The sequence below is a fragment of the Mastigoproctus giganteus genome, chromosome 1, assembly GCF_048544385.1.
Source record: "Mastigoproctus giganteus isolate SK-2022 chromosome 1, ASM4854438v1, whole genome shotgun sequence".
Lineage (NCBI taxonomy): Eukaryota > Metazoa > Arthropoda > Arachnida > Uropygi > Thelyphonidae > Mastigoproctus > Mastigoproctus giganteus.
Window position 1 is genome coordinate 100,552,918 of NC_143575.1, and position 13,839 is coordinate 100,566,756.

Genomic DNA, 13,839 nt, shown 5'->3' on the forward strand with positions numbered 1-13,839 from the left:
ATATTATTATCATGTCTATATTTGTAGTTGCTAATGTCTGATCTGTGCAGATTTAGTCTCAGATGTAGTTTATTACTCGTTTGTCGAGCATATTTATATTACAAGTTCTGCATGTTATTGGGTATATAATGTTACTGGATTTACAAAAGGTAGGATCTGTAGCGTTATTTGTTATATGTTGCGTGTGCATGCAAGGACATGTTAAACATAGTTTATTTTTACAGGTATTGTATTTAAGGTTATAGATCCCATGTTTATCCAAGTTAGAAGCATTAGATGCTATTGTGCTCTGTCCTGTGTGTGTAAATTGTGTATGTATAGAGTGATCATCATTTTGCAGGGTACTATACAGAGCATGTGTCCCTGGGGTCAAATTTAGACTACTCTGTCCATGTAGTATGTATTCATTGTCTTGTGGCTCCATTTATATAAAATACAAAAAAATATCGAAAAACAAATAACAAAGATGAAGTAATGAAGAGTGTAGACCGTAATTTCAAATGTAGGTAGAGGAATCGTGAAAATATTGAAGAATTTATAAAGAATATATAAGCAGTTCCAGGTGGCATGAGCACAGCCTGGACAATGCTTAGGATAATAATAAAAGAATTTTCAGTGTATTAAGAAGCTATGTAATCATGGAGGGTGGAGTATACCATAGCATACAGCACATGTCAGAAACAGAAGCAATAACATTGCCGTCTTTCTCATAATTTCGGTGGATGGCCTCCAATGAAGACACTGAAATTGTGAAAAACACTGCCATGTAATCTTATTTTGGTCGCCTTTTCATTTATTATTTTTAATTTCTTGCTAACTACCTGTCTCTCTCTTTTTCATATCTTATCGGGTGTACCGTGGATTCAATAGTTTTAACCAAAATCTTCTTCTTCTTCACACTTTCTACATACTATATATTTATATATACACATTATGGCTGGAGGGTACATTTTGCATCAATCCATAATCAATGTTATCTTCCTTTTTGTACAAAATAGCAGAATTATAGGCAACAACCTACCAGTATTAAAATCCCTACAGAATAACAATATTTCCAGTATAAAAAACTTTTGACTTCCACAGCTTATTTACAAGTATTAACCAAACCAAGCTAAAAACAGTACTCAAAGATATTTACATAAAATATAGAGAATATAACCTGCAATACCAATTACTGGAACTTAGTGAACTTATGTATCTCCAATAACTTGGTATACGATGGCAAGACAGTATATCTACAAACTAACAGAACACCTATGGGAAGTCCTGCTTCATGCATAATAGCAAACCTATATCTATATTGGTCTTAAAACTCATTTCCACCGGACCTTAACTTCTACAGATATATAGATAACCTCATAGTTATTAACTACCCAAACATCATCAAAGGATATGGACACTTATACACCAATGAACTCAAACTGGAAAAAACAAACAACAATGATACTACAGCCATTTCCTGGATCTGGAAATACAGTAATAAACAACAAAGCTACTATCTACCTGTACAACAAATGTGATGCATTTAATTTTAATATAGACAACCTCACACAGTGGCATTCCAATATATCTAGAGGAGTGCATGCCAACTTTATACTAGCGCAAAGCATCAGAATAGCAACCATCTGTAGCAATAAGGAAATAACCATCAATAACATCTAGATGCTATAAAAAAAAAACTGAAAAACAGCCTTTTTCCTACAACATATGTTTGCTACCACTTCTGCAAAGCCCTCAACATCATGAAACATAAAAAACTATGGGACATCAATATAGACAACATAATCAAAAATAACTGATGACAAAAACCCATATACACCAAATTTGTAAATAGTGTATATACAATACACTAGGCCTCTGTGGTGTCTTACAGCTTAGAAAACCTGTACCCACCAATTGGCCTAACACAGTATTAACCATGTGTATAATTTAATTAAATTTCATTTTCAATCTACCATATATTTTTCTCACCCACACAACTGACCTTAAATACATGATGAACTCACTCCCAGACCTTCATTCAGGGTCCTAACTATAGGAACGGGTTTGCAACCCCGAACTACCCGAGCCCAACTACTTACCTCTACTTCATTCATCTTTCTGCTTTACTTACCCCTACTTCTTATGTCCTGTGAGCCATTAGTTAACCAAACGCAATATGCAGGATACTACCTTCTTACTTTACCCAATCTATTTTCTGCCTTAACAAAGTTTAGCTGCTCTTCACTGCTACTTTGTAAGCTATTATATCTCTCAACTATCCTGGGCAGTTTGGGCACCATGTATTTAACAACATTCATCACCACATATTGCATTTCAATTTATACAGACACCATACCATAATTTTTTTTTTTTTTTTTTTTTCCCCACACCATTTTCTAATGCTAGGAATCGCTATCCTACACATAAAAATACCGGCACACCGCCATCTTGGTCATTTGGTCAGTTTCAGTCTTACAAGGTAACGGTAAGTGCCTTTCTTCTTGCCTATTCCTACATTCCAATATCATTACTTTAGTTTTTCAATTCTTTTTACTTGCTTCTGTAAGGTCATCCATGATCTGTATGCACTACGTAATATAATATAATTTATTCGCATAATTCATTTGACCTTATTCTTGCCGCAACATTTCAAATTTTAAAATTCCATTCTTAACGTGTCTACCGCACACGTGTACCATAGCATACAGAACATGTCGGAAACAGAAGCAAGAACATTGCTGTCTTTCTCATAATTTCGGTGGATGGCCTCTGATGATGACACTGAAATTGTGAAAAACATTGCAATGCAATCTTATTTTGGTCGCCTTTTCATTTCTTATTTTTAATTTCTTGTCAACTATGTCTCTGTCTTTTTCATATCTTATCTGGTGTATACCGTGGATTCAATAGTTTTAACCAAAACCTTGTTCTTCACACTTTCTACATACTATATATTTATACACATTATGGCTGTAGGGTACGTTTTGCTAATTCAGTGTCCCTGATCCATAATCAATGTTATCTTCCTTTTCGTACTGTTACACTCCACCCTCCATGATTACTTAGCTTCTTAATACTATTATTCTTTTATTATATATATATATTTTGTATTGACATTTCTAGGTGGGTAGTTTCCGCCCGTATTCCATGTCTGGCTATACAGCAAGCAGAAGGTGAAATATAGTAAGTACTTAGGACAGCAATAGCCACTCCTGCTCTAGTACTGCACTAACAGCCCAGGGTGTTGAAAAGATTTAAGGGTAAGGATAGCAAATAGAATATGATTGCAGAAATACATTAGGTGCAAGTTACCGTCCGTATTAGTAATGGCCCTGGATTAGGTAGGTATTCACAATTTGGTAAGGGTTATCTTTGCCTCTTTTTGTGTATAACAGAGCTAACACTAAGGTAATATTTATAGACCTAAATTTTAATATTAAGGCGGTTAACCAGATAGAAATGAGAATCTACAATAAAAGAGAAGAATATAATTTTGAAACAATACACCTTAGCCATTGGAGTTCAAACATACCTATTAAAATTCAAAGAAACATAATTACCTCACAGGCCATAAGAATAATCAGAATCTGCAATAACAGTAGACTTAAAATGGAAGCACTCAGAATTTTAAAAGATAAGCTAATTAAGAACAATATTCCGTACAGGTTCATTAATAAAAACTTAAATAAAGTAATTAAAATGACACAATATGGGTAGATTAGTAAACTCAGACAGAAACCATTTTGTATATGGTGTATATATTTTTGTAAATAAAATTAATCTTTGCTTACATGGACTATACAATACCTCTAGTTGTATAAAGAGAACACCCTCCAGAAGGGCAGCTTCTTGTAGCTTCTTTGTAGAGAACAGTTACCACATTGATAGTTCTTGGACCATGAGAGGTCACCACCTTTGCCCTTGGTTAGGGCGTCAAACTCTAACATTCTTTCTCATTTTGTGGTTTGTGCTGCCTTGGGGCGGATGGTAAGTACTTGCAGTAAGATTACGTGATAATGGCCTTTGTCTTAAATTCAACGGCGACTACTGTCAATAATTTTAAAGAATAGGTAACCTAACGTAGATGCCACAGTTTCCTGTACATAAAATTAATCCACGTTTGTAAACTTTTGGCCCTAACACTAATATTTAAATTTAATTTAAAAAAATGGACAAGAAACTATTGAAACGTTAATGGCAGCATATATGTACTATTTTAGTACATACTGAAATGGTGTGGCATCCTGAAGAGATACTGTTTAGCACATATCTGCAAGTTACCTAATAATTTCTAATTTTTAATGCTTATGTAAAACCTTTATAAACTAAGTTGGACTGTTAGTTTTAAATTTAACATTCAGTTATTAAGGCTAGTGAGCCTATTTAATTGTAAAACTACTCAGAAAGTAAGCATAATGTTTAATATTTTAAACTTTAAATTTAACATATATATAAATTTAACATATATAAAAATTGAATCCTTAAAGCTAGTCAGAATACACAGAAAGCGAATTTGATAGTTAATATTAAAAAATTAAAATATAAAAATGAATTCTTAAAGCTAGTAAATCTTGGAATAAAAACTATTCAGAAAGTAAATTGTATTAAAATAAATATGGAGTTCTTAAAGCTAGTAAGTCTATTATTAAAAAACTAATAAAAACTTTAATTATAAAGTGAATATTTTAAATTTTAGATTTTAATAAAAATTGAGTTCTTAATGCTAGGGAGACTATTATGGTAAAAACTATTTAGAACATAATGAAAAGACCACCAGGTGCAAACTAATATTTAGTTGAACTGCCTCTGGCCCTGATCACAGCAGCACACCATCGAGGCACCGACAAGATCAATTTCTGAAGAAAGAAACCATGAACTTGATGAATCAAGTTCATGGTTCCAAACACGAATTATGGATTCCTGAAGTTCACGAAGGGTCTTTGGTTTCTTTCTGGCAAAACTGCAGATTCCACACGATGCCAACAGTTCTCTATAGGATTCAGGTCCGGGCTGTTTCCTGGCCAGCTAATAGTTGTAATGGACCGTTCTTCCAACCATTTTTTCACCTGAAACAAATGTAAACACATTACTGTCAAACCTGTAATGCAGAAATGAAGCTAAAGTAACTACCGAAGTGCCTACTTATAATTTTCACCCGAAGACAAGGAGCAGAGTCGTCCTTATGCAATCTATAAGTAATATTGCCATATACTTACGTTATTTGGACGACAATTATAATTTTAAGGGGTGATGCACTTCCTTTGAACACCAGTGTATATAAATTTAATATATATATATATAATATACAGCTTTAGCAATTACAAATTTCCCTATATTTATTTTATTCCCAAGTTCCATAAAAACCCCATAGGCTTCAGGTTCATCACTTCCTGAAAATACAGTTATACCCATAAACCCGGAAAAACACAGAAATGGTTACTAAAACCTATAATGGACATCCTTCCCGATAGCAGAATTATTAATAACAATCTGATGGTCTTAAATGCTCTAAAAACTAATAACATCACTCATGTGCAAACATTTGACTTCAACAGTCTATTCACCAGTATAAACCAAGCTAACAGGAGAGACTGCTTCTACAGGGATGGGATACACTTAAATAGAAAGGGTGCAAGAATATTTGCTGATGCTGTCCAGGCAGTGTTAGGTGGGTCGGAAAACTACTAGTGTGGGGGGATACAAGGACTAATAGATTAACAGTAGCCAGTGGCAGAGGTGAAAGTGATTCTTGCACTGCTTCTATTGAAATGAGCAGCAGCCTGGAAAACAAGATGCAGGATATTTCAGGGACTGCTGGGCGTCATCACGGAACAAGTAAACACATGGGTTGTGTTAGGGCAGCTAAGAATAAGAACAGGTGCATGTATACTTGCATGTACACCAATGCTAGGACTTTGGTAACTAAATTAGATGAATTTGAGGTATTGCTCAAAACATCGAAGGCAGATATTGTTGGGATATCAGAGACGTGGTGTCACACAGATATAAGGAATGCAGAACTGGAATTTGGGGAATACAATGTGTATAGAAAGGATAGGCAGGACAGGAGGGGAGGAGGGGTTATGCTATTAGTTAAGAAACACATAAGATCCAAGGAAGCGAAGCCAGTCGACATCAATGGACAGGGCAGTGTCCAGTCAGTTTGGTGTAACATAAGCATAGGGAAATCAAAATTGAGAGTAGGAGTGTGCTATAGGCCTAATGACTCTGATGAGTATAATAAAATACTATACAGGAAAATAGAGTGGGCCAGTAAATCAGAGAGTCTTATAATAGGGGATTTTAATTTCCCAGATATTGACTGGAATTTGTGGGTTGGTCACTCACACTAGCAAGGCTTTTGTGGATTTATTGGATGATTGTTTTCTACATCAGCATGTTCGGGAGGCAACTAGAGGGAACAATACTCTTGATCTGATTATCAGTGGTGATTCTTCATGCATTAAGAATCTGCAGATAAAGGAACCACTAGGTGGCAGTGATCACAGTGTGCTGAAGTGGGATTTACTCAAGGAGGTAACTACCATCAGGAGTAAAGGGAAGGTTTTTTGCTTTCGTAAAGGCGACTACGATGGTCTGAGACAGTATTTAAATTCTATACAGTGGGACCAACTGATGACGTTACCAACAGCAAATTCGAAATGGGAAGCATTCAAAGAACTTATCTTGGAAACTACCAGGCTTTACATACCAACTAAGAAATATTGTTCTAGGTTCAGGCCTAAATGGATGTCAGATGAACTAATGAGACATATGGCAGAGAAGAAAAATGCATGGGATACATACAAATTAATGGGTGACGTGGAAGCCTATGACAGATATAAGCTGGTCTGTAACTAAGTCACAAAGGAGATTAGGCAGGCAAAGGCAGATTATGAGAAATCCTTGGCAAAGGATGCAAAGAAAAACAGAAAAGAGTTCTTTACCTATGTAAACTCAAGAAGGAAAGGGATGAATCAGATTGGTCCACTGGATATTGATGGTTCAACAGTTGAGGATCCTGCTCAGATGGAGTATTTTGCATCTACATTCACACATGAGGAGTTATTCAGGAAGGGGAATGCCGTAGGTGAAGTAATCACTGGCAGTGAGCTAGATGATTTTGTAATAACTGAGAGGAAAGTGGAGGGGAAATTGTTGAGGATAAACATAAAAAAGGCACCCGGGGTGGATGGGATCTATCCAGTTATATTAAAGGAGGCAGCAAAGGAAGTAAGCAAACCCCTAGCCATAATTATAAGAGCTTCTTTGGACTCAGGGGAGGTACCCATAGACTGGAGATGTGCAAATGTAACCCCAATTCACAAAGGAGGATCAAAGGCTGACACAAGTAATTATAGACCTGTTAGTTTAACTTCTGTTCCAGGAAAATTAATGGAAGCACTGGTTAAAGAAGCACTGCAGGATCATCTAGACAAGAATTCAGTTATAGCTCAGACACAGCATGGTTTTGTTAAGGAAAGGTCTTGCTTGCCCAACTTGATTGGATACTATGATGTAGTCACAAAAGAACTGGATGCAGGGAATAACTTTGATATTATATATTTGGATCTTAGAAAAGCTTTTGATACTGTTGCACATGGAAGACTGCTGCATAAATTGGAGCAGTGTGGCACTGGTGGCAAATTGCTGCTATGGATAAAGGGATGGTTCAGTGGCAGAAGACAGAGTGGTAATCAATGGACACTGCACAACATGGACTAATGTTATTAGTGGAGTTCCTCAGGGTTCAGTGTTGGGTCCATTGTTGTTTTCTGTATTTATAAATGATATTGATGATGGTATATCAAACTTAATGTCCAAGTTTGCAGACGATACAAAGGTTGGCAGGGTTGTTAAGGACACTACTGATGCTATGCTGCTGCACCAGGATCTGGAAAGGTTGAGCAGATGGGCTGAGAGGTGGCAAATGAAGTTTAACATTGACAAATGTAAAGTACTACATATGGGAAACAGTAACCCCAGAGCAACATATCAACTCTGTCGTACCACACTGACAGTGGTAGAAAATGAAAAGAACCTGGGGGTAATTGTGCAGGCAGATATGAAGTTCTCTGAGCAGTGCAGACGAGCTGCAAGAGTAGCTCATAGTGTCTTGTCAATGATATACAGGAATTTTTTCTAGCAGGGATAGGGATGTCATTATACCCCTGTATAAGGCAATGGTCAGGCCACACCTTGAGTACTGTATACAGGTCTGGAGGTCTCATTTCAAGAAAGATGTAGAGCTGCTGGAACGAGTACAGAGAAGGCCAACATGATTTGTGAATGGAACAAAGGGTTGCTCTTACGAAGAAAGGCTTAAGTTTTGCAAATTACAGTGTCTGGAGACTAGGCACCAGCGAGGTGATCTGATAGATGTGTATAAAGCCTTGAATGGTTTGAGCATGCTCAATGGTGATGGGATTCTTCCTCTTGCTCAGAATAATCACCTGAGAGGGCATAAATTCAAATTGAGGAAAGACAGATGTAGGATAGTTGTGCAGAAATTTGCCTTTAGCCAGCAGGTAGTTGGTTGATGGAACAGACTTCCATCACTTGTTGTTGAAGTTGATAGCCTAAACAAATTTAAGGCTCAGCTGGACAGGTATTTCGAACGAACGGAGGGGTGAAATGGGAGTGGTGTTTTTTTTTTTTTTTTTTTTTTTTGGCTGATGCTGAATAAGCTTGCTTTCTTGCATCATATGCCTCTACTAATGCTAATGCTAAAAAAAAATGCTAACTTAAAATCTGTGCTAAATATAATTTACAACTACTTAGATATTATTGGGTGTAAGTCTGTCTTTTGGAATAACCTAGTTAATCTCTGTGTTTCCAACAATTACATTTTTGACGGTAAATCTGCCTACTTACAAACCATAGATACCCCCATAGGTAACCATGCTAGCTGCATCTTAACTAACCTATACCGGGACGAGACAGCCCTACCTTCAGACATACAGCTATATAGATACATTGACGACTTGATCATTTTCAACTACCCAACTTTTAAACAGGACTTTGCTGGTTTTTACCCCGCAAAACTAATCCTGGATAAAACAAATAATGACCTTTGAGCCAACTACCTAGACCTAGACATAAAAATCGACAGCCCCCATACTACTATCAACATATACAACAAAGAGAAGCTTTTAGCTTCAAGGTAGTCTTACCCATTGGAATTCTAACGTTTCTAAAAAAGTTCATGCAAACAATTCTTTCCCAACGGATAAGAATTGCTACAATATGCAATAGCATTAGCTTATTTTCAGACATTAAAATACTCTACAATAAATTACTACATAATAAATTCCCGGCTGCTTTCCTCTGCCATCACTTCACAAAAGCATTTATCATTATTAAATTTAAAAATATTACAAACTACAACCCAGTTCTAAACATCACTTCAGTAGACTAACCTCCTTTACTTTTGGCTTGTACATATTGTATAGTTTCATACCCCTTGACTCTGTCGTGTCTCACAGTGTGGAAAGCTCGTGCCCACGGATTGTCTATTTACGGGGGTATTATGTTTCTTGTCTTGTCATAGTTTTTGTGTATTCTTATATTTTTTATTTCATTCTTTATCTTAATTTGATTTCTTTAACATTGCCACTATTGACTTAAACACATGAGACAATTGTAAAGTCATCCATCCAGGGGCCATTTGTGGTACAGGCTTGCAACCTCGGACTGCCCGAGCCCTACTTTATTCACCTCCATTTCAATTACTTTCAGCCATTCTTTTTTTTTACTACATTTTATTTCTCGTGAACAATTAGGCTGGCTGGCCAAAAGAAATATTAAGATGCTATTCCTCTACTATCATTATCTGTTTCTTCTATTACAAAGTATTACAAAGTTTGGTGTCTTTTCCACACTACTTTGTTAGTTTTTGTTTTTCCATCTGCTGGCTTTTTGCTTCATCTATTTAACTGCACACTCCCCCGTCACACAGGTGTAAAATAGTAATCCGGTACAGTGCCGGATTACTATTTTACACCTTTCCCCCCACTACATGGGGCTCCTTCAACTGACATATTTATAAATTCTGCAAGTGAACACTTCGCTCTCCTTCAATCACCATTGACAACAACATCTTTCAGTCCATACAGACAGTAAGTTGTCTTGTTTTGCCCCATCTCTTAGATATTTTTGAGTTTAAATTTTATACTTTTCTTTCCACAGGTTTTTATTTATCATTATTATTTTTATTTTTTATTTAATATTTTATCCTTCCTTCTGGTCTCTGTCGGGTCGGCTATGATGTATACGTATACTGTTTACGTGTGCATCATAACAGAAGCAGAGACCTGGACTATAGTTGTGGTTCCTACGATTTTTGCTGCCAACCCTTTTGAAGATTATTATGCCCTTATTAACTGCATTTTATATTTATTTCCCATAAATTGATTTATTACTTACAGGTTCTCCCTATTCTTCCATGGCTACTACATCTTATATCTCAACTCCCCTACCATATGCACAAATATGCTGTTTTTTACCTTTTTTGTCTATTATTCATTATGGTCCTTTCTGTGTTTACTGTAGTTCCCGGATCCATAACCTGGTCTTATATACATTTTATAAATTTTGCATAAACTCTTATAGCCCATTCCTGTTTGATAAGACTTTCATAATTTCATTGCATCTTTATCTTTTTATATATAATTTAATATATTTATATTATAGTTATATATATTCTATTTTGGTACAATATAAATATACTGTACTGAGACTTATTATAATTAATGTTAGAAAAAGTATTCATATTTAGATTAGTTCCCTGCCAAATATTATATCCACTCACATTTCTCTCTATTTAATAGCTATATCAGAACAGCTGCCCAATTTTTCAACTTGGCATCAGATATGGAACTTGAGATAAAGTATGCACATTTCTTACCAGTTTTGTTAAGAAATCATTATTAAAAAAAATATTTTATTAACTGCCTCTTTCATTGAATTTTATGGTTTACTTACAAGGCCTTCACAAAAAAACAGAACTCATTATCTTAAATCGCTTACCTCTGCTGGATATACCCTGTAAGCAGTTGCATCGACGCTGTCTTTATGAATAGTAGGATTTCCAATAACAGCATCCTAAAAAAAAAAAAAAAAAAAAAAAAAAAAACAATAAATATCATTTTGTTGGAATTCTATTGTACTTAACAGTCTGGTGAATATGCAACACAATGTTTTGCAACTGAAAAAAACAACAGGCCACAAAAGAATTTGGAATATGATTCGAAAAGTTTTAAGTTTGTTTAAAACACTTGCATTATATATTTTAATGATTAAAATATAGAGAAAACAGGAATATTGTGTGGTTAAGTTATTTAAAAAGAAGCTCAGCTAAATCCTTTAGCATATTTGTGACCATTTGTAACTACAAGCTTTTTTTATAATTCACTTAGCAATTTTAACTCCTTACTAAGCCATTTTTTCAATGGACCACAAGGGTGCAATTCTAGGAATGCTTCATGGGTGAAGCTCAAATATATAAACAGATAAATAACATGTACACACACATAGGGTGTGCCCATTTATTTACTTTTTCTCATTTACTGTAAAGGGGTGAAAGTTAAAAGTTACGGACAAGTAACTTGCCAAAAACAGTTTGAATAATTAATTTAAATGTCATAAATAACATCATATAAACATAATATTAATAAAGTAATATGAGCATGAACTGATTTCAAGGCTTAAATTCTACATATTTCTCAGTAAAGTGATATATGGTCTACCCTGTATACAAGATATGTTTTGGTTAGGTTGGGTTTTTATGGTGCATGGACAACTTAAGGCCATGATATGCCAATATAGGATACATGATATCCAGCTAGGTTACAAGGAATTTCTTGAAGTTTATATGGGTTTTATAATTAAAAAGGCCAAGAAACACAGTTTGGAGCTGAAATCCACAGGCCAGGTTTAACCTATAGACTCTTTTTGTTTGACCATGGCCCTCTACCACAAACACAATAAAACTCTAATTATCCATGACCTATGTGGTACCTAACAGATGTTTTTTTTTTTTTTTCAGATAAAAATCATTTAAGGGCATAGTTGTTTGTCTTTTTTTCTGTTATTTCACTTAATTTGAAATGAGACCATATCATCCTGCATAATCTTCCTCATCAATGACTCTAAATCATAAAGCATTATTTTCTGCTTGGTTTAATTTACTACTCATTACAAGACAGCAAAGTTCAAGTAGGAGTCTAAGGGATGCCATTTGTGGTTAGGCTGCATCTTGAGTAATGTATACAGTCTGGGAGACTCATTTCAGGAAGGACGTGGATCTTCTGGAACATATACAAGGAAGGGCAACAGGGTTGGTGAGGTGAACAAAGGAGTGCTCTTATGAAGAACGGTTTCAGTTTTGCAAATTACAATGTATGGAGATTGGGTACCTGCAAGGTGATCTGACTAAGGTGTTTAAGGTTTTGAATTGATTGAGAAAGCTCAGTGCTGGTGGCATTCTTTCTCTTGCTCAAATTACACAGATGAGAGAGCATAAATTCAAATTGGGCAAGAATGGTTTTAGGGTAGATATGACATCAGATAACAAGACAAAAGAAAAAAGATAATTTATGAAGAACAAAATCAAAATTTTAAGTCTGAATCAGAAGAAGATTTTGCATTCACCAATAAATGTGGAAAACCACTGTCTTATCTCTAATGTACGGTTTTCAACTCAATATCCTCTTAATTCAGAACTACAGACAAAAAAGCTTAATTCTTTAAAATCTGGCCTATATATTTAGCAGACATAATTACATCTTTCAGCAAGGAAACAGATAACACAAATGAGGTTAGTTTCATTATGCTGTGGTCTTTACTCATGATAAATGTTCATATATTGAAGGAGAATTCATTAAGAAGAGTGTGGAAGTTAATAAAATTTTAGATCCAAATAATTTAAAACAACACAGATTAATAATGCAATTCCAATTTCGTGTCAACACAACAGAGCAGCATATTTTATAAATCAGTAAGGATTTTTGGGGAAGTTGAAAATGATGTAAAAACCTGTATAGCATTAAGCTTAGCTCTTGACAAATCCACAGATATTCAAGATAATCCAGATAATAATGAAAAAATATAGTTAGCTGTATTTGTTCATTATGTCTCTGAAAATATAACTGTGAAAGAGAAAATGCTAGATTTAACAGTGCTTAAAGAAGCAATTTGTGGTATCAATATCAAAAATGCACTTGATACAATATTGACAAATGCTAGTGTACCACTAAAAATCTTAAGATGGCAAATGGTACAGCATGTGCAACGTTAGGTAAAAATGTAGGTCTTGTTGGTCTCTTAAAAAGCGATCCAAGAATTCCAGAATTTCTGTCTGTTCACTGCATCATCCACTATGAATGTCTAGTAACTAAACATTTCTAATATGATAATTTACAAATAATAGTTCTACAAATTGTCAATTTGTAATGCAAAGAACCACTTCCAGTTCAAAAATTTCCTTGAAAAGCTGAATTTTGAAGATTACTAATGATATAACTTTCTATTACCTTGTAAGATGGTTACTAACACAGAATGGTCCAAGCCAGTTTGCTGAATCGTCAATTTTCTTAAAGAAAGGGAATAATCCTAACCAGAATCAGAAGGTGAGTGAATACAGGATTTGACATTTCTAACTGATATAATGCAACATTTACAAGCTCCAACTTAATAGTACAAGGGAAGGATAAAATTCTTTCTGACTTCATTCAGATGATTTTCAGATTAAAAAAAAAAAGCTTTTAAAAAAAATGACCTGAACAAAAAACTTTAATCACTTTCCATGTCTGAAGAAAAGATTCCCTGAAATTGAAACATAAGATCAAACATTCAAAA

General features: G+C 34.9%; 1 protein-coding gene across 2 annotated transcripts in view; it reads right to left on the reverse strand.

Annotated features, from left to right (window-relative positions):
- Polr1B (RNA polymerase I subunit Rpl135) overlaps positions 1 to 13,839 on the reverse strand; it is a 332,313-nt gene that overhangs the window by 277,420 nt on the left and 41,054 nt on the right. For both annotated transcript variants that reach the window (XM_090381414.1, XM_090381406.1), the window contains exon 4: positions 11,011 to 11,085. In XM_090381414.1, the coding sequence (XP_090237540.1) occupies positions 11,011 to 11,085 (75 nt within the window). The remainder of the gene's footprint in view (positions 1 to 11,010; positions 11,086 to 13,839) is intronic.